The sequence below is a fragment of the Orbicella faveolata genome, unplaced genomic scaffold (genome assembly GCF_042242905.1).
Source record: "Orbicella faveolata isolate gen_17 unplaced genomic scaffold, um_ofav_v1 contig_3, whole genome shotgun sequence".
Taxonomy (NCBI): Eukaryota; Metazoa; Cnidaria; class Anthozoa; order Scleractinia; family Merulinidae; genus Orbicella; species Orbicella faveolata.
In genome coordinates, this window is record NW_028301558.1 from 22,798,192 (window position 1) to 22,819,101 (window position 20,910).

General features: G+C 39.0%; 1 protein-coding gene across 3 annotated transcripts; it reads left to right on the forward strand.

Annotated features, from left to right (window-relative positions):
* Positions 1-182: 182 nt before the first annotated feature.
* Positions 183-19,984, forward strand: LOC110053024 (uncharacterized). Of its 3 annotated transcripts, none has more exons than XM_089297485.1 (17): positions 183-323; positions 696-802; positions 2,504-2,593; positions 3,609-3,722; positions 4,969-5,067; positions 8,166-8,245; positions 8,756-10,008; positions 10,525-10,674; positions 10,803-10,944; positions 11,564-11,628; positions 13,602-13,701; positions 14,241-14,368; positions 15,203-15,316; positions 15,762-15,842; positions 16,303-16,443; positions 17,824-17,933; positions 18,589-19,984. In XM_089297485.1, exons 1-17 carry the CDS (start codon positions 261-263, stop codon positions 18,653-18,655), a joined length of 2,904 nt encoding a protein of 967 aa, XP_089153611.1. In that variant the 5' UTR covers positions 183-260; the 3' UTR covers positions 18,656-19,984. The 3 variants fall into 3 exon arrangements, with proteins under 3 accessions (XP_089153611.1, XP_089153613.1, XP_089153612.1); XM_089297487.1 differs by having other exon boundaries at positions 18,673-19,984; XM_089297486.1 differs by having other exon boundaries at positions 8,181-8,245.
* Positions 19,985-20,910: the final 926 nt, after the last annotated feature.

Genomic DNA, 20,910 nt, shown 5'->3' on the forward strand with positions numbered 1-20,910 from the left:
GAGCTTAGCCAAACGATAACTTGTGGTCGGCTGAATTACGTCGTGTGAGCCATTCTGCGTCAAGCTAGATTGTTCCAAGTCACTCAAAAGTTCTGCTAGTATTGCCCCGGTGGAAAAATATTTGTTTATCACGAAATACTGACTGCGCTTTAATGTGGGAATTGAAGGCGGATATTCAGTGTGGAATATGATACGATCATTTGTTCTGCTTGCGTGGTAACCTTATCCTGCCAAGAGTGGGTTCAATCCTCTCTCATGACATGCACGACCAACACAGAGATCGCGACGAGCTCTTTCGAAATATTTCTTCTGCTGTAGAAAAGGTGAGGATTAACCTGTATTTTTTTAGAAGACTAGGTTATTTAAATGGGAATCACCTAAGGTAGATTCGTTTAATTTTGAAGCAGGCCGTGTATTGATTGTTGTTATTATCGGGAAAAGTGGCGTGAACTTAGCTTCTTTGATAGATAGAGTTTTCTACAAGAGGCTTGATCTAGAAGATTATCTTTATTGATTATCACTGATTTTCAGTGACAATCGATGGCCTTATTGGTATAGCTTGGTTGTACATTTTAGGCATAGGAAGCTGACTGAACATTATTACGGTTCTAAATAGTCAAACAGGTTATTATTATAATATTTCAAGTCATGTAAGTCTAAGAAGGTATAAGGTATCCTGAACTTTTTTCCCTTAGATCCAAGCTCATGTTGCTAAAGGATCAGATGTTATCTGGAACTGCAATGCAGTGGATGAACTATGTTTTTGTATGGAAGATATTTTTAACCATGGACTCAAGGAAGGGTTAGTATATGAATGTACTGGACTCAACATGTGATGCAACAAGTCATGCAATGTTAATTTGCACTCAACTTTTAATAATCAGAATCAGAAGTAAGGACATTTTTAAAAAAGAAGAATAAGTTACTTTAAGTTACATGTAAATCTAACAAGAAAATAGTCTGGTCAGTTTAGCTGCATGTTCATACATGTTTGTTGCATGATTGTCAGGTTGAGAAACTCAATTATGGATGATCAATCATGTCTTCTTAATATTATGGTACTGGCCACTTTTTGTTTTGTTTTTTTTTTTTTGCATTTGTGCATTCTTGGTAACAAAATTACTCTCAGCTGTCAAAAACACATGAAAAGTTATGTTCTTTGGCACTTACCAACATAGCATCGCATGCTTACAAGAAAAAGGAAATCAAATCATCTGTCAACAAGAAGATCTGTTAGATCTTATAACCGCACTTTTAAAATTTAACTGTTTGCTTAGCACTACAGTCGCAACGCAGTGCACATTCCAAAGCAGTCCTTGATGATTCTTTTGTTACTGTAGACATCACATCACTTGATCAACACAAACTCTATTATTGCACCATCAGTCGTAGCCGTTGTGAAATCTCGGATGATGTAATGGTCTTAATCTGGAACTTTCTTCGAGATATGTATGGGCAGGAACGATGTATGGGCAGGAACGATGTGAACGATACGATAATAACACTATTACAACAGCTTTCTTTCTTAAAAGTCATGATTAAATTTAATTGGTGTTTTCTACGAGTGAAGGGCTAGCAAAGTAGTCATACGAGTCACATAATTCAAGACTTCTGTTATCCACGGCTATCTTTAGTACGGTGGTTATTTCCCTTCCAATGACGCAATCCTTGCACGTTCTGACATGTTCTTTGCTTGGCTCGCAAATATTTAATTTTCCTTCTGATCACCGAACTCGCTCCTATGAAACAGCCAAAGAATTTATTTCATTTGCCTAAAACCGCAAGAAATAATAGCAAAATTGCAAATAAATTAATGACCATCGCTTCTGGCGAAATAAACTTGCAAAATAAACACGATCTTATTTGTCACGTAGCGAAAGTGAAAGCTGCAACTTCAGCGCATTCCATGGCTGACGTAATACCTTCTTTACATGTATTTATTGTTCTCTTTGAATCCAACGCTTTGATAAAACCAAAAGAAAATATATTTTACCCACAACAAAGAAAAAAATATCCGTAAAATTGTCCGTGTATTGATGTGTCAACAGCTTTTGGCGAATAAACATAACACGTGCATGACTCAAAATTTGGCCGAGAGGGAGTTTGGGTCTGGTCACCAACAAAAAAAGAAAATAATAAAATAAAATAAACCAAGGGTAGAACATGAACTGCGCTCGGCCCATGGCCGCGCAGTTAAAAATTATACAACCAAATGGATAAATAATTATGATTTTAATCTGTATATCATATATTGTGTTTACTTACATGTACAATGGTGTATTTACATAAGTGCCCTCTACATTTGGATCTTGTCAGAACAGCATAGATACTGTCAGTGTTCAGGTGGTGCCCAACCAATAGTGACTTTCACCAGACTATTGGTCATGTATTTGGAGTGAGATATTGAAAATCCTTGGTAGTTCTTATCTGTCTTTGTTCTACTGGCAGAACATTCTAGTCTCAGAGATCTAGGAAAAGTAACAAGGTTTTATTTTTCTTGCAGGCTGCTTAGCTGGGCTTCCAACAATCAAGTCTCATTTTGGTCATTGGCGAACAAAATTACTTGTAAAAAAGATCTTGAAGATATCAACAGGTATTAAAATCAACTTAGAATATGCAGTAAATTTTGGTGTATTTATAAAGTGTAGCTGTCATACACCTTCCAGTTTTGAAAGTGTCTCTGAATCTTTGTTGTTCATTTTGATTTAGATTCACTTGGTACAGTCTGCTGTTTACCAACAAATGAACCTTATGTTAATTGTTACCTCTGAAAACAGCAAATGTGTTGAATACAAGATTGACTTAGTCCTCTTCGTTCCGACCGGAGTGGGGGTGGAGGGGTACTCCCTTATATGGGCTATATAGGTATGTGCGGTCCCAAACAGAATGGTTTTTCAGCAGTTTTGGTCATAAATAAGGTATTCGTTTTGGTGATTTTGGCCATTTTGGTCATAAATAAGGCATGGTTTTTGCACTCTGATAGTCTTGAATTATTCAGTATATTTCGTAGAAGAAGCTACATTACAAACGCTCTTCTTAACTTATGATTAAGGCAACTTTGCCAGCCACAACGGTCGTAAATAGAGTATCAAATTTTTGGTAAAGGCGTAAATAGGGTAGCAAAAATGGCAGATTTTAGTCATAAATGGGGTAAGGGTTTTGGGAAGTGGGCCGCAAACCCCCACCCAACTTTTCTGGGAGTAACCTCCGGGGTTCTGACGAGAGCATAGGACCTCCACAACAGCTTTCCATCAACCCAGTTTTGTGTGGTCAGTTTCACTTGATTCCATGTCATTCGCAAGTCCTCATGCTCCTGCTGTATAGTCCTTCTCCATGACTTCTTCAGTCTGCCTGTCCTCCTAGCCCCCGTGAGGATTCCACTCATGGGACAGGTGGGTGATGGTGGTGGCAGGTTTCCTCAGAGTGTGGCAGATCCATCTCCATTTCTGGCTCCATATGGTAACATCAGCTGTTACCATACAGAATACAAGTTTGTCCAGTCATAACTAGTGCAGGCAGCCAATGTTTGATTCATTATGGCAAATGAACAAGCTGCTGTAATAATCATGTGCAACCATTAATCAATAGGAAAAATTATTCTTGTGTAGGTTGCCCATAAAAAGTGATCAAGAAAGATGCTTGGCTTGGATTAGACAAGGACTAAAGGAAAACACGCTTGCTAGTTACCTGAATGTCATCACCCAAGATGAAAAGTTCCTAAGGCATTGTTTCTAATATTATAATTATATTGTAATTTATTTAAATATATATTTTATAATGTAACGCTCATTAGTAAGTGAAATATAAAAAGGCTTTGGTAGATAACATGAAAATATCATCATTATTGTCCTCCACTGCGATGTGGAAAGTTAGTAGCCTAATGTGGTGCACCCTGAAAGGTCTGGGTTCAAGCCCTGAAGAGCACTGCATAATGAATTCTTGGGTTTTGAATGATTTCTCTCCACTCAGAAGTTAGATTGGGCACTAGTTAATTATTAACCTAAAGATGGCACTCTGACAATATGATAAGGCATCGTAGCTAGAGAGAACTGAAATATTCCTAATTAATGTATATAAATAAAACATGTACATGTATGTAATTGGCTAACGATTGGGGCTTAAATTTCCTGTTATGGCTAAGTACATTATGGGCAGTGTTTACTAAATACCTCAGTCTGACTGGCAAGAACCATTAGATGGTATCATGTTTTGAATTTTAACTCTTCCTTTCAAGAAGCAGATCAATGCAATTCAAATTTCCTTTCATTGGTTAATTAGTTTACCCTTTGGCACAACCTGCTTAATATTTTAACTGTAGCTATATTGAAAAGCAATTAATTTATTGTTTGAATTTTAATCATCAATGTGTAGCAAAGAAACAGAGCATTTTTCCAGTTTTCAATTTTACTGAATGAAGAAACAGTTTAAAAATAAGTGTGTGGTTGGTCTAATATATATATATAACAGATAGAGTGGTGACTTCAGGTTGTTAACATGTATACAACTGTTGTTAAATATCAACAATTACTTGACTTAAATTACCCTGACCATTTGTCTTCAGGGAAACATGTTGTCATAGTGAAGAAATTCGTCTTTAATGTTTTTTTTTAAAAAAAAAAGATGTCACCACAAAATATTAGATTTGAAATGCAATACCTCGAGGGAAAAAGGGCCATTTCCAATTCAAATATGAAGTTTGGTGAAAATCAAAGTTTTTTGGCTGCCTTTTCTTGTTATATTATCTTATGATTAACTTAGGTATTCCACCTTTTAAAGAAAATTAGTACTTGGTAGGTTTTTTCATATTCAAGTATCAAGGATTATGCTAAAGGTTGTTAATTGAAGCTCCAGGCGTGTTATTAGCATATGTCTGTGACATGTTTGTTTTCTTGGATTTGGATGCATATGAGCTTTAAGTCACAAAAATAAGAAGAGAACTAAAAAAATAATTCTGCTTGTTGATTACAGAGAATTCTACCAGTCCCATGCTTTTCTGTGTGACAGAGAGAATGCAGATAAAGTCACAGCCTTGATAACTTATGGAATATCACACTTGGATTTTGATATGTAAGTTTCTTGCCTGTGTTATCAGAACAAGTGTTTATTTGAAACTGTGCAATTGAAGAAGCTAGTCATAAAAGGGGATAAGTGACGATTTTGGTTGCTTTTCTTTTTTCTTGCTCCAAATTAGCTGAATTTTTGCATGTGGTCTTCAATGTAATAGAAAAACGTGGTTCTGTATTTTTGTCGCTGGTGTTTGCTTTGTTTTCGAGTTAAAACGTAGGCAAAAAACTCGGCTTTTCCTAGCCATGTCTTTAGGAGTTTATTTGTTGAACAGCAAACAGGCAGACTGTTTATAGTGTATGAAGTCAAAACCGAATCCCACAGCATATAGAGCGGAAATCTGGGAACGGATTGTTTACACCGGTTATTGTGACGTGAACACAACACGTGAATCGATCGAGCGTCAAACGAAATGCCATCAAACAAAAAAGAGATGTGCTGCATTAGAGCTCTGTCAACTAATATCTTAAGCATTGTTTTAAAGTACCTTGTATGCCTACCTGGTGGTTGAGAGGCATCATAAAGCCTCGATAAACCCGTAAGTCATCAGCACGTTTTAAAGAATCAAAATGTGTTCTGAAACTTCGAAGGCAGCTGATATACCGTAATCGTGTTATCGGCGTTCGAAGTCAGATCGAGCCAGGTAGCAAAGTCCAAGAGCAGTTCTTGCCCAAGAAAAATACCCTCTGGTGAGTTGTGGCTCATTTGCTAAGCATTGCTAGCGTCAAAGTTTGGAAAGCGAGAACTGGTTTTAGAGTGATAAAATTTGTCTTGTATTGACCGCCATGTCTTCCCGCGCACGAGGTGTAAAGACCCTTCCCGGCATGCATTGCGATTACGTTCTGCGGACGTTTCTCGAACTGGTAACTAGATTTAAACATAATAATGGCCAGCAAGTGGCGATGGATTGTAACAGATCTGTGATCCAGTTTGCGTTGATTTTATTTCAAATCGGCACGATTTGTAGTGTTTTGAGCTTCTGGGATCAGGGGACATGCAGATGTATGGAGACCCATACGTTGCGCAGAAGGGTTAATCTGTTAATCTGTCAGCCCTATTTATAGAGCGTTTTCACGTGGAGTCATCAAATTCTTAAATCCAAAACTAAACAGCCACCAAAGTTGTTATCCTCATCAGGCATAGGTACCAGCGCATTTTGAACTTGGAAGTTATGGCGGTGCGTGACATAAAGCTACGATCACGTTTGTCGAAAACTATGTTTTATCTCGTGATTTTTTAGCCATTGAAGACGTTGCCGTATTTGGAAAAGTGCTTGTTGAAATGTTTATTTGTTTCATTTTATTTTTATTTACACCTTTTTTTGACCTGAAATCAACATTTTTGAGCTTATACATTGCGTGAAATTACCATTTTCAGGGGCCCATCATGGGCTCCTACCATTTTGCTGTTTTCTAAGTGAAACCAACATCCTTGCCGTCATGCGTTAACGTCAAATCAACATTTTAACCTATTTAGACTTGAAATCAACATCATTGAGCTTATGCGCTGCGTAAAATTGACATTTTTCTGGTTTCTAAGTGAAACCAACATCCTTGCCGTCACGCGTCAACGTGAAATCAACATTTAAACCTTTTTTGACCTAAAATCAACATTTTTGAGCTTATACGTTGGGTGGAATTGACATTTTGCTGGTTTCTAAGAGAAATCAACCTCCTTGCCGTCACGCGTTAACATCAAATCAACATTTTAACCTATTTAGACCTGAAATCAACATCATTGAGCTTATGCGCTGCGTGAAATTGACATTTTTCTGGTTTCTAAGTGAAATCAACCTCCTTGTCGTCACGCGTTAACGTGAAATCAACATTTAAACCTTTTTTGACCTAAAATTAACATTTTTGAGTTTATACGTTGCGTGAAATTGACATTTTGCTGCTTTCTAAGTGAGATCAAAGTCCCCACGGTCGCGGCGGGCCGATCCTTTGTTATGATAAACCGAGGCAAGACTTCGACTTATAACAAAGGCTTGGCTTGGTTAGTATAACAAAGGATCGGCTCTGTTTATCATAACAAAGGCCCGGCTTCGTTTATTTGCAGCTTTGGCGGGAAAAGGGCGTTAGGTATTTTAATCAAAAGTGAACTTTGTCGAAAACGCTCCAAATTTCGCATAGAGTTTTGTTGAGGTATGTTTAGCAATGTCCCGTAGTTTTTCCGCTAAACTTTGCTTCGTTTTCAGGATATTGCGTATGCAAAAAACCACTCGGTTTTCCTAGCGGCATCTTTATAAAGCGAAGCAAAAACCAGCGGCAAAAATACAGGAACACGTTTTTCTATTACATTGAAGACCACATGCAAAAATTCAGCTAATTTGGAGCAAGAAAAAAGAAAAGCAACCAAAATCGTCACTTATCCCCTTTTATGACTAGCTTCTTCAATTGTTTTTTAAGACTCCTTCCTTGGCCATTTTGAGGCATCGTACCTTGTGAGTAGTAACCACAGTCAAATTTGCGGGTTAAAACCTAATATTTCGCCATTATAATCTATCAGTTGGTATTTTCACCGGCTGTTTACTATGGCCTACAAGGTGGTATTAACTGTTAAGACTGGTGGGGGGGGGGGGGGGGGGGGCTGGTATATACAGTGTAATAGGGTAGGGATTTCAGAAGTTGGGGTATGCGCAAGGCTAGGGGTATCTACCATTCAAGTCCAACTTCAACATGAACTAAATAAAATACTTATTTTTTCTGGTTAACATCTCTTCTAATTATGCTTGATGTGCTCTTGTAATATTGCTCATTATCTGCATTCCAAGGGTTCTTAGGTATGTAATAAAAGGGGTGCCTCTTTCAAAAAAAAACTCAGGTCTACCAAAGGGGTACCTTTTCTGTCAAAATGGTGTACAGAAGGTTAAGGGGTTGGATCTTGAGGTGGAGCCTCCCCATATAAAACTTTGTAGAGTACCCACCACCCAGGAGTTACCCTGAGAAAATAAAGATTTACTTACTTGCTTACTTACAGTGTACTTGCTAACTTGTGCACGATCATTGAAATGAAAGCTATTTAGGACTACCCTCATGTGGTATTTTTTTGTATTTATTTACTTTAGGGGAATGTTTTATTTTGATGTTGATCATTTACAGTGTACTCCTTTGTAGTTCTTTGACAAGCAATTCCCGAAGACACACTGAAGCTGAAGCTCAGCCAGTCATTGTTGGTGCAGGTATTCAAACCATTAGTTGCGGGAGGATTGGGTTCCATTCATTTCTTACAGCTAGACAGACCTGTTTTCATCATTGTAGCAGATCTGGCGGCTTAATCATTAGGCCACAGATGCTTAACATCATGGATGTTCTTTTCTTCAACAAGGCAATCACTCTTGCAGTATTAGCATTCTAGTAGAAAAAGCTGACAAAAACCGTGATGGATTTCCTTGTCATCCAGTAGCAATATTCCTTAATGCTTCATGTTACAGTAGCTGTGATGCTGTTCATACTGTGATAAGCTACGGCAGGGTGGGCCTAATGGCCAAAGTGTGATTTAAGCTTTTTCTCTTCAGTGTTAGTCAGATGATACAGTTAATATTCCCTTCAGGGTAACTGCCCATCAGTGAAGAGATAGGCTTGATTTGTGCCACTCTCTTGTATTTGGTCTATGTCTCTCCCCAGCAAAACCTTCTGAAGATATCAAATTTAGTAATAACTCACTTATTAAATATTTTATTTTTCATAAGGCAATATAACACACCTACCTGAAAGATCAAGCCTAGTTAATGGTTATGGTTCACCCTCAAACAGCTGGAATGGACGCGAACTTTGTTCTCATTGGTACAGCCAAGAAACTGGAAGTTTGAAAATTGAGGAAAGTGGAAAGAAAAAGAAGAAAAAGAAGAAGGCAGGGGTGGCAATGATTGCTGAGAGTGCAGATGTTGAGGAATCACATTACATTGAGAAAGTTATTCAAATGCACAGAGATTTAGATTTGGAAACATCTGACAAAGAGACGAAAACAAATGTTAACATAACTGAAGATGATCAAAGTTCTGAAAAAAGTAAAACTACTGACAACGATTTAACAAGCGAGGGAGAAACAAGCCCTGTAACCTCGTTAACAATGGAATTACCAGTGACAGAAACATTACTTCAGAAAATGATTACAGACAAAGTTCAACAGTCTTCGAGTGTTGTTCCTAAGGCTAAGCCGAACTGTGTTATGTCTGAAGAAATAACAGTAAATGGGACTATACAACTTGAAGGGAGAGCTCTTCATCATAAGGAAGACATTTTAAATGCAGTTGAAGGCAACAACAAAGAAAGTGACTTGATGATGGAAGGGCTGGATTCAAAGTTTAAGTCTGGTGGCAATACAGTTTGTGAGCAGTTGTCTGTCCATGAATCAAATCTCATCGAAGATACATGCACACAAATGGTAGAATGCCAACTGTCATCTCAAAATCCTTTTGAAGGTTTAATGGATGACGAAAATGATCATGATCCATCTAATAAGGTAGCAGAAGAAGTAAATGTTGCTAATGAGACTGAAACTACAGAACACTTTGCTGCGTTGGCAGCTTTTGAATGCGGTACACCAAAACAAGTTGACAGTATGTGGCAAATTGAAAAAGAGAGGGCTTTGTCTAATACAAGTTACGAAGGTGAAGACTTGAACATCATTCCTGGAATCCACAAAAATGCTGACAGACATTCACTAAGTGGAAGTTCTGGTAGCTTTAATGGATCAGGTTCATTTCCACTTGGTTCACAAAGAAGTAGCAAGAACAATACTATGGATTCAATTTATCGAACTTCGACATTTGGAAGCTCTACGGCATCTGACTCTTGGCTATATAGAAGTGGCTCATCAAGTAGAAAGAGCTCTAAAGCTGATGTGGGGTTCAATGTTGGCTCCCCTGGTAGTGAATTTAGTGAGTACGAGATGTTTGATGAATTGCTTGGATTAGAAGAGGATCACTTCTCTCCTCCTGAGGTACACACATTTGGTTTTGATTAAAAATAATAATTTTTGAACCAATTTTATTTTTATTTTATTTTTTTTAAAGCAACCTAGTAGTTTTTACCACTGTCAAGGGGTGTTACCACTAAGGGGTGTTTATGAAAATTTTAATTTTCATTCTGTTTATAGACATGTTAAAATATATATAAAACTGAACAGAATTTTTAAAAGGCTAGAAATCTAGGGAAAATGTGGTAGAAGTACCTGGAAAGAGTAGGAAGAATTGGTTGTGTAGGATAGTGCATATGCTACATGATGTCATGACTTTAAATTTGTGGTACAATTTCTATCATAGGTTTAGTTACCTTGTGTAGAGTAGGATTCACTCTTTCATGAGGCTTTCATTAGTCATTGTTGACACAATAGTAATCCGGATATACATGTCTTATTTGGATTTTCCTTCGGATTGGCACATTTCTTTGACATATACACCTGAATTTATTTATTTTAGTACATTGATCTATGATCCTGTTGTGTATTTTCCCATAGTCCTTCATGGGCGTGTCCACTTCAGAAGAACTACGCCATGCCATAGATGCCTGTAAAGATCTCATTAACACAACACCTGAAGACTCTGACGAGAAAAACAAACTTGTCAACAAACTGGTCCAGCTCAGGCTGAAACTCCAGGAAACACAGGTCTGGTGTAGAGTTAACTTGAACTCCCTTTCAAATTGTAATATAATTTGTTACTCCAAATACAGTTATTTCGTAGTTTTCTATAACACGCTGATTCTTTGTCTTCCTTTGCAATTTTGACCCTGCAGGATTCCAAAACAGCGAATAATTCTAACGCGCGAAAAGTTCTGAGCCATGTGTTTATCAAGGAAGAAGACGCAGGAAAAAAGTTAAGCTGTGATAAATGTGGGAAAACAATCTGGATGTGGCAGTCACTCTTCACATGCAAAGGTACTGATCACTGATTTCTTGTTTTGTTTTGATATTGTGCGGTGTGATAAGAACTTTGAGTTATCCAATTAGAAGGTTCTTCCAGCTCCTTAAACTTTTTCTTGAGAGTGATCAAGACTTTTACGTTCTTGAGCAAGTCGTTTAAGGTTACTGTAGACCTTCAGGGGTGCCTTCCGGAAAATGCTTTCTTTGCCCACTGCTTTAAAGAACCTCGGTAAATTATATATCATTCTAAAGCTAATAAATTGTAGAATCTGAAAATAACAATATAGTTCGCCATTTTTGTTTTGGTGGGCACTTGAAAGCCTTAAAAGCAAAACTGACCTTACTTACTTCTTGTTTTGTTTTGATATTGTGCGGTGTGATAAGAACTGAACGTTCCTTGAGAGTGATCAAGACTTTAAGTTCTTGGCAATACCTCTCTCTACTCAAGAGTGTAAATACGCTCAAGCAAATTCCAGAGGAGAGGGCAAACTTGTAATAGACTAGCGCCCCTTCCGGGAATGTACGAATACTCTTAAGCGCTAACACTAGGCTGTGTGTTCACAACCCGGCTCCCTGTTTAAAATTGTAATGTTGGATATCCAGTGCTTGTAAAACTAACTTGTTTTGTTGTCAGCTTGTAATTATCACAGCCACAGACGTTGTTTGGAGTTGATTCGCAGACCCTGTGCCAGTCGCAAGGTAAGAACTGGGTGTCACGGCCACGAAACTGGTACCTACATTAGTATTTCTATGAATGAGCTCTTCCTCCCAGAATCTCTCGAGCCCGCGGTGTTGCAAAGCTACATGACGTGTTTTCATGAGGTCATGTTGACGTCACGCCGTTCAGAGAATTCATGGATCCACTTGGCAAAAAATTGCACTTGTTCCTTGACTAAACGAAAGCCATATTCGTGTACGCGACTACAGCCGAGAGTATGTACAACGACCTCGAATAGTTGGAACTCGCGCCTCTTATGATTTCTTTTCATTTTCCGAAAAATTTCGCTGGCACATATTTACTCTTATCATATGACCCGTACGGCATCGCGTGCAATTTCCTTGGAAAACCATGAGAGAAAAGGTCCCGTATGAGGGCCGTATGCGTCGAAGTGATAGGGCCGGAAAAACGCGTACGGTCCTACCAGAAATGCGTACGACCTGCAAGGAACGCGTACGGCAAAATCGATGCAAGTTAATGACAAAAACAATTTTTTTGCTGTAAAATTCTGTTTTCAAAATAAGTGATGGAAGTGAACATCTGAGAGCGAATTTTACTATCCAGAACTACTTCAGTCGCCGTTTAACTCCGAAAGCACAGAAAGAAAGTCAACTGAACACTCCTCACAAATGAAGAAGTTCACAACTTTCTCAGAAGCCAACAACAAGCAAACAGGCGGTCAAGAAAACAACTTTTCCGGATGAACTGTCCGATAATTAACCTTTGGAATAAGCGGACAGACTCTTGAGGCGAAACTTCTTTCAGTGGAACTTATCAAGAATTCATCGTGGGTCAAAAGCAAGAAAACAACGTGAAGAAAGCAAAGTACGATATAAATGTTTTCTTCAGTTTTCTTCGAGTTTCCAGAGCTTCTGGGAGAAGTTGGTTAAACCAGAGAAATCACAAACATACCTTGTGTACAATAGGAAAAATTGCTCTGCAGTTTCCGCATCAGTGTTGTTTGAAGAGACAAAAGGGAGCTTAAGCAAACCACGACGACGACGGCAACGAGAATGTCACCAAACAAAAGGTTTAATGTAGCTGTGCACGTGCGTTATAAATCTTTGCACGTTTCTTTGTCGTACTGTGCAAACAACGTGAACTGACCAAGTTCTGCGTCGTCTACGAAACGTGGACGACAACGGCTAATTTTCGCATTTCCGGTTGGAATTGAACGCTGTCATCGCATATTTAGCCAGAGCACGTTTTTAGAGCCATTGGCGGACCGAACAGATCTAGACAATTGCGAATTTCGCTGGTAAAATATAAATTCATTTTTTAACTATGCGTCGTCCTCGGCGGCGTCGTCGTCCTCGGCTCCTTAAAACTGAGTACAAACTTGAATTTCCTGTTCGAAGCGAAGAAATAAATGACAAGTTTTATTGTAGAATCTTTTCTGTAGTTGTTCCGCGCTCGGTCGACTGATGTTATGTAATCGCGTCCTATTTAGGTTCAAACAGAATTTTTAAAATTTTCAACACTAAGTGGTCATAGGCTAAAATGTTTATTGACTGAGTCAGGTCGGGCCGGACGGGAAAATATTTGGCTCTCGGTCAGGACGCACGGACCTCGAACCAAGTATTTTCCCGTCCGGCCCTCCCACTTAGTCAATAAGTACATAATCTTTATCGCTCTTTTACAAAAAGCTTCTCCGCCACTCGTACTACTGCTGCTAGTTATGGTAATTGTAGTCATTTCGCCGTTTTGGAAAAACAAACAAAGAAAAAAGCAAGTCATTTTCGCATGTTTAACGACAAGAACGAGACATCACTGACGTCTTCGTGGATAAAAGACTTGATGTCTTGTTCTTCTCGTTATTCCAACACACTCCTGACCTCGGCGAGTCAAATTTCCCAGAGGTTTTGCATGTTTGTACAGCAGATATTAAACGGTCAAGAAATGTTTTCCAAGAAATATTTTTTGTAGTCATTGACTCGTCTTTGTTTCTTGACAGGTGTCCGTCAGTACGTACAATTTAAAGATTAGTCCAGAGACAGGGCTGTCGTCACAGCAGTATAAGTGTGCCGAATGCAGGAAACAGATAGGATTGACAAGTGAGTTTTAACGGGAAGAAAGGTCATAAGATTTATATCTAAGAAGTGCTGAATGACGCCCCAGTGTCCAGATGTTTTTTGATCATCGAGGTTTATTTGATTGTAACTAATACCAGATTGTCTGCAATGAAATAACTCAATTGGTGACGGCTAGACTATCTGGTTCAAAAATAACTCAAGAAAGTTCAAAAGTAATAATCAAGCAAAAGCTGTCTACGACTGGGTCACGATTGAGACTGATTAAAAATAAGAACTTTGAAGTAGATTGCCAAAGTGAAGGTAGTAAAGGTAACTTAATCGGCGACACGAATCTGGAAAAAGCTGTTGTTCCGAGCATTAGTTAATTTACAACACTCCAAGTTGATAATCTACTTGTGTTTTCCTTTCTCGCTGCCACACCTCAACAGTTTCTTTTGGGATCTAATCACTTTGTGGAAAAAAATTGGTTGTAGTTTTTAAGAAGTGCCTGCATCCTAGCTGCAATTTTTTTTTTTCTTTGGCTTACACCTCTTAAAAACATCTCATGTTAAAATTTTCAGGGGGTGAGCGTTCAGAAGGAAGGCTTTGTGATTACACAGGGCAGTATTTCTGTGAAGAGTGTCACTGGAATGATCATGTTGTAATCCCCGCACGTGTTGTACACAATTGGGACTTCACCACGTATAAGGTATTCACTTCCAACGGCTTCAGTATTTCGCCGTGAAATTGTGCATCATATCCCTTGCTGTATGTATCATTTATTAAATGGCCTACACATGCATGGAAGCAGCTTGTATATCGAGCAGTTCACTCGCTTATCACCTCAAAACTGATACTCCAATTTGAAACAAAGCTAACGGATTTTAGTTGCTCGTCGAAGCGTCGCATTTCCTTCAGAAAGTCAAACAGATCCCAGAATTAATTTTACAGGACACAAGCCTTGCCATGCCCATGATTGAACTCTAATCTTGAATTTGTGTGTCAGCTCTAAGCCCCGAGGTGTTCAACATCAGATATCTCGTCGCCAGGTATATCTATACACACTGAGGTATTAAGGTTACAAGATATTCGTTATTCTTAAAAACAATTTAGTTCTCCCAACTAGGACAATCAGACGAAATGTTAAGTGATCTGTAAGGAGGATTTGTTTAGTAACCTTGTGAGTAACAGTCGTAACACGAAGAGAACCCACGAATTGAGCCTGAGCTAATACAGGTGCCAGAGAGCTTAGACCACGCAACTCATAAGTTATTCCGCCACTTTTGCGAGCTTAAATCGAACCGAAGGCGAATCTATAGAGGTGAACTGGGGAAAGAAGGAGGGCTTTTTAAATAAAGGAAACACAACGGCTTGGTTTGCTTGTGTTCTGCTATCGCTGCTGCTGTCATCTGCAGCATGTCCGGAGCAGTTTCTCTTGTAGGCTCGCTTCGTGTTTAATCACAGGAGGTAAACACTTTGTGTGAGTTGTTTCCTGTTCACTCAGTTATAACAGTTTTCTGTCTCCTTCTCTCTCATGATTCAGGTTTCAAGACAATCGAAACAGTTCTTAGCTCTCATGGCCAGCAGGCCACTGTTAAAGATCGAGAAACTAAACCCGGCTCTGTTCAAGTTTGTTGTGGAATTGAGAGAAGTCAAGGTGAGATTTACGATTAATAATGAACCTTAAATAAAATAACTTGAGATACAAAGTTGTCAAAACGCTTAGCTATAAGAGTGAGCCGTCACAGCCTAGACTTAGGGTCAAGGGCTGAAACAGCTCACCAGCCAGTATACAGGTATTATGCAAAAATGTAATTCAAACGATCAAGTGTCTCTTCAGTAAACCTCTCATTGTTTGTCGTTTGTCCTCACTCAGTCGGTCACTGAATTTTCTTCCTCCCGCAGTTTTGTTCTGGTTACAATTTATAGTGTGCTATTGATTATCTTTATTTATAGGGCGTCTCCCTGCGCTCGGTGTTATTTCACAGATTTTCCCCATATCATTCCTTTCCAATGAGTTTTGTGTTGTGGATAGTGTGCCCTCTGCGTCCATTCAGGCCCAGGTTGAATCTCTGTATGATTGTGTTTGTTATTGTCTTCAGCGTCTAAGAGAAGAGATTCTCATTATGAAGAAGTACTTTGTTACTTGCCGTGAGGCCTTGGAGAGCAAGCTACTGCTCCAGGTATGTGTTTAACTAGTATATATGTAACTACTGCTTCTGATCGAAACAAGCTTGAGGTAACTGAAATGTAAATGTGCTGTTATTTGATTCTTTTTTTTTTTTTCTGAGTAGAGTTCTTCAATGACTTTTAATTTTAACTTAACAGAGTCCATTGATTGGCTAGAAACGAGTGCATTGTACCCCAACCAATCAGAGCAAACCTTTTCTGTGCGTTTGTGTTCATGTATGACATGAAGCGTGTAATAACGCTTGCTGTACGAAAACTCTCATCTCGTTACCAGGCCCTTTCCCTTCCTCCTCGTAGTGGTACACTGCTATGACTCTCGCCTTCTAATGTAATGGATCCGGGTTCCAAACCAACAGTCCTCGTAAGTTCTTTATATTAGCTGTTCGCTTATAACAGGAGGAGAAAAACAATCTTTCCTTAGCGTCTCACCTGTGACATTGTTTTGTTTCGTAGCTAAAAAACAGACAGCACTTCGTGGATAGTGCCAACATTTACTCACTTGAAGATCTGATTGATGTGAATTCTGGCTTGCTTTTACCCTTTCTTACAAAGGTTCACTCTCTTTTCCTCACACATATCAAATCGGACTGTCAGGTATGAAATCTGTTTGGCTGTTTGAGATTTATCAGGCTGTAAATAACAAAACAGTACGATTTAGCAGCAAGAATATAGGGCACGAAATGGGCTGGATAATTTTACCTGTTTGGCGCGGGGATATTATTGCGTGTGGAATACGCACGGAAAAAGGAGTTACGCGAAGTTTCAGAATGAGCAGGTGCAATTAAATGAAGGTGGACGACTACAGAAATATGTCAACATCTCATCGTTATTGATTTTGGCGTCATAAGGCTGTAGCGTACGTGTCGATTTTATGACAAATCGCTGGTGCACACTGGCCGAATTTTAATCGCATCCATACCCATGTTTCTTTGGTTTAAAGTTTTTTTTTATATTACAAATAGTCTGTAGAACTTATTACCTTGCCCAAGGAGTTCAACTAGCGACTGCCCCGCTAGTTTAAAGGTCAAATGAACCAAAATTTAGACTTCTTTTCTTCAGCCATTTTATAGCGACGAAATGTTAAAAAAAAAACATATAAAAGGAAACTTATGCGGAAATTTTTCTTTCTGAGCCGTGAAAAGGAGTAAAAAAAGTTGAAAGTACGAAGACAGCCGATGGCTTCTCGAAAACGTTTCCAAAATGACCGCGCACTTCAATGGAAGGAATGGAACTGAGATTCTGGCTTTGTGACGTCATTGTTGTCTTAAACATTGTTGCGTTTCTGCGTCAGTGAGTCGTCCGTGGAGAAGGTTTTGGATCTAAATACTAACCTCATTTTACTTGGGGAATGGCCGAGGAGTTCGCCCGCTGTTCGGCGGGCATTATTCTGTTTTTCGTTGTTTTTTTGTCCGATTGCCGGCTTACAACGTTCCTTAGTGAAGCTAAAAATCGTCGGTACCCCGTCTTTCTTGATTACAAGTTGACGGAGCTTGAAAGAGGGTCCCAACAAACTCCTTACTACAAGATTTCATTCGAAAGCTGTCTTCGGTTAAGTGTTTTACACAAACGCGCGAATGCTTCGAGGGCATGAAGCATTCTCTTTTCATTTTTATAATCCATTCTCTTTTAAGTTTTGGGTCCTGGGGGAACTTGAAAGTGCTAACTTTTGATTTTGAGTGATTTTACTCTGAAGTTCACTATGAACGTGAAACCACGACAGTTTCAAATTTCCCGCATTTCTTCAGCTCACCAACAGTGACGTCACAAGTTTTATTTCTGACAATTATCCGACAATTTTCCAGACCGCTCTACGATTATGAAGGATAAAAAACAGTGATTTTAATATTTCGATATCTCCGCAATGCTTCGTCCAATTCTTTTCAAACTTCAGAATATTTGGTTCATTTGACCTTTAACAACTTAACCAAATACTTTCCACTGAAAGTTGCAAACTCTTAGTTCTTCTTATTTCAGCTCTGTCAAGCTAAAGGTTTTGTTTGCGAGCTCTGTGGAAAAGATGAAATCATTTTCGCCTTCGATCCGCATTCAACGCAGTGCAAAGAGTGCCGGACTGTGTTTCACAAGTAAGAAAACATTAACATGATTTCGTAATGACGATCAATGAAAGTTACAGGAGTCTTCCCTTACCCCCCACCCCCCCCCACCCCCCTCCCCCTCCTCCTCGCCACTCGTCACACAACCACCTTTGGTGACGACTTTTGTCCTAATAAGGAGAACAGTATGACAAGGTCACAGTGAAACATCTGCATTGTGGGTATCTGGAGTTCAAAGGTTGTAATGGACTAGACACAAAAGCTAAAGCTAACGAAGAAGAGGGGAAAAACTATGGTGTTCTCAGGGTATAAGGGCACCAAGTGTCTCTTGACGAGCGATTAGACCAGGACACATAAGGTATTGTGGGAAGACCAGCGTAATCTTACGTTAAAGTAGAAAATAATGCGCTACAAAGGGAGAAAAATGAGGACGATTGCAACAGATTATAAAATATGAACTAAAAATGTGGGCGAAATATTTGAAATATTGTATCCGTGACTTAACTCCTGTAAAATCAAGCTAACGGAGGTAAACCGTATTCTAGAGATTATACTGCAACTATCGTGTTGATGGCTCCATAGGTTTGGCCTCTGTGTCTTCATATTGCCGGACTCCAGTCACCAAGGCTCCAGTTAACGCCTTTATTCTAAGTACGAGCCTCAGATATTTTTTTTCCTTCAACAGAATTTGCTTCAAATCTGGTGTGTGTCCGAAATGTGAACGCAAACAGAAAAGATCGCATAAAAAGTAGAACTTATTACTTTTCAGTGATTCGCATCTGTAAACGTCGAGAGGACAACTGAATGAAGAAGAAATGCAACTAGATGCACTCCTGCTTCAAATTAGCAGTCAATAGTCCAAACACTGATTTATGAAGAATAACCTTTGGTGAGCAACTGAACAGAGGGAATCAAAACTCAGACGACAGACTTCCTTTCCATGGTAGCCGTTCATTGGTTGGAATGTCCAGTCAGCGCTACAACTCCGACAAGCAATTGAGCCCGCAATTCTCAGCATAGGAGTTGCGTAGCAACATAACGGATTATCATATCGTCTCGCTTACGTGACAACTCGAGGCTGGATGTTAATTTTCTCGTAACTCGGACGAAAGGGCGCAATTAGCGCTCAGATTGTGAGTATATCCTTTCTCACTCATCGATTGTTGAACGACTAACGCAAACCGCGCGGAGAAATTCTCTTGCTTTTTCTTTTCATCGGACGACGACAACTTTGCTTTCCTCACCTGTTGTTATTAGCTCTCAAGGTCAATTATAATATTAAGTTATTAATTATTTATTTATTAATCGTTAAGAACATTCTAGAACAGAATTTCTGTTTTTGAGAAAGGAGAAGTTTTCTTGATCAATTTTATCTTTGCAAGAAAACAGTTAAAATTTAATATGCAGTCATTTGGCCGGTTGAATCTCGTGATATGTTGACTTTTTGTGTTTTTTTACCTCCGAAATTTTTTAACTTTTCTAGCGAGACCTAAAACAGCACAGTATTGTAATTTGTTTTATGATGTGTTTTCCGACAAGAGTAGGTTAAGTTTTATTAAGTTCGAAGGACAGCACAAGGGTAGACGGCATCACGAACATGGATGCAACCCTGTCGTTTTAATTTTTTTTTATTGTATATAGGAGAAAAGTTGACTTACATGGTAACTGTCTTTACATAGCTTAGTGACCGTGACGCGGGTAGTACTTGGTATCCAATCAGAACAGGAGTTGTAAAAAGATATTTTCTCGGCCAATCACAACACGCACCAACGCATTGAACCAATCATAGATTCTGATTGGTTGAAAAATGTAATTGGTCTGATTAGCTAGACTTTTATTAATCAATCAGAGCTTACCAAACGGAGGGACCAAAGCGGTCGCACTCTTGGATTAAATTTGTAAAGGTAGATACCAACTTAGATAACGTAGTTATTCGAATTGTTTTTCCGAGGGTTTTAAAAACCTTACAGTTTTGTTTTTTAATGAAATGGAAATAAATTGATAAGTTAATTGTGTATAGTATCACTTGAAACTTGCGCTGCTTAATTAATAAAGACGGCAAATCTCTTTGGGAGTAAGAATGTTGCGGTAGTTTCATTTCTAGATCTTGGGGAGCTATTTAACCTATATCGCAACCGGAAAAGACAGAAATATTAGAATGAAACCGCAAAAGGTTTAGCATTGACTCAGACTTACAACACTGACTCTGTAGACGTTATGATTGGAACTATGTGAGACAGTCAAATATTTCCATTTGCACTCGGGTCTGCAAGGCAAGGAATACACTACAGTCCAGAAAACCCAGCTCCGGTGTGCGCACAAAAAAAGGCAATAAACAGAATCTACAGGTGCAAGTCCGAGGCAAACAGGCTTCCTAAATCACGTGAATGGCACGCATTATGATCAATGGACTGTTGAAATCATGTCTAGACCATCAGTCCTAAAGCCCTTAAACTCCATACCAGGCCTTAACACGACACAAGCACGTGCTTGGCACGTTCACTGAGCAATTTGTTCTCCAAACAAACAATTAAGACCCAGACAATACCCTACTCAGTTTCAGGCAGTACACTGAGAAGTCATCCTGACATGTTAGCTTCTTTGGTGCCGGAATTTTCCCTCAGGGCTGCAGTTTGCAGTGTTGAAAGATGGCTTCTAGAATTTGTCTTTATATCTATTAAAGTTATATGAGGTGGCCCCGGGATGGTGGTCAACCAAAACCTCTGGTCATAAAGGGATAAGTTCTGAATTTGATGTACACAGAAGCCACACATAACACGATCTCAAAACCCACACCTGTAAGGTGGTGGCGAAAATTATCCAAATGAGATCTGCCAGTGTTTTATTTTGTTATTGTAATTTTTAAAAGTGTTCTCAGTTGAAATCGTCCTGTCTGAAATCAAACCGGCAGCTTTTAGTGGTGAAGAGCTGTTGACAGCTCAAATCTCAACTACAAGCTTGTGTAATGTGCGAAGTGATGTATGGGTAAACTGGCTGCTCACTCCAG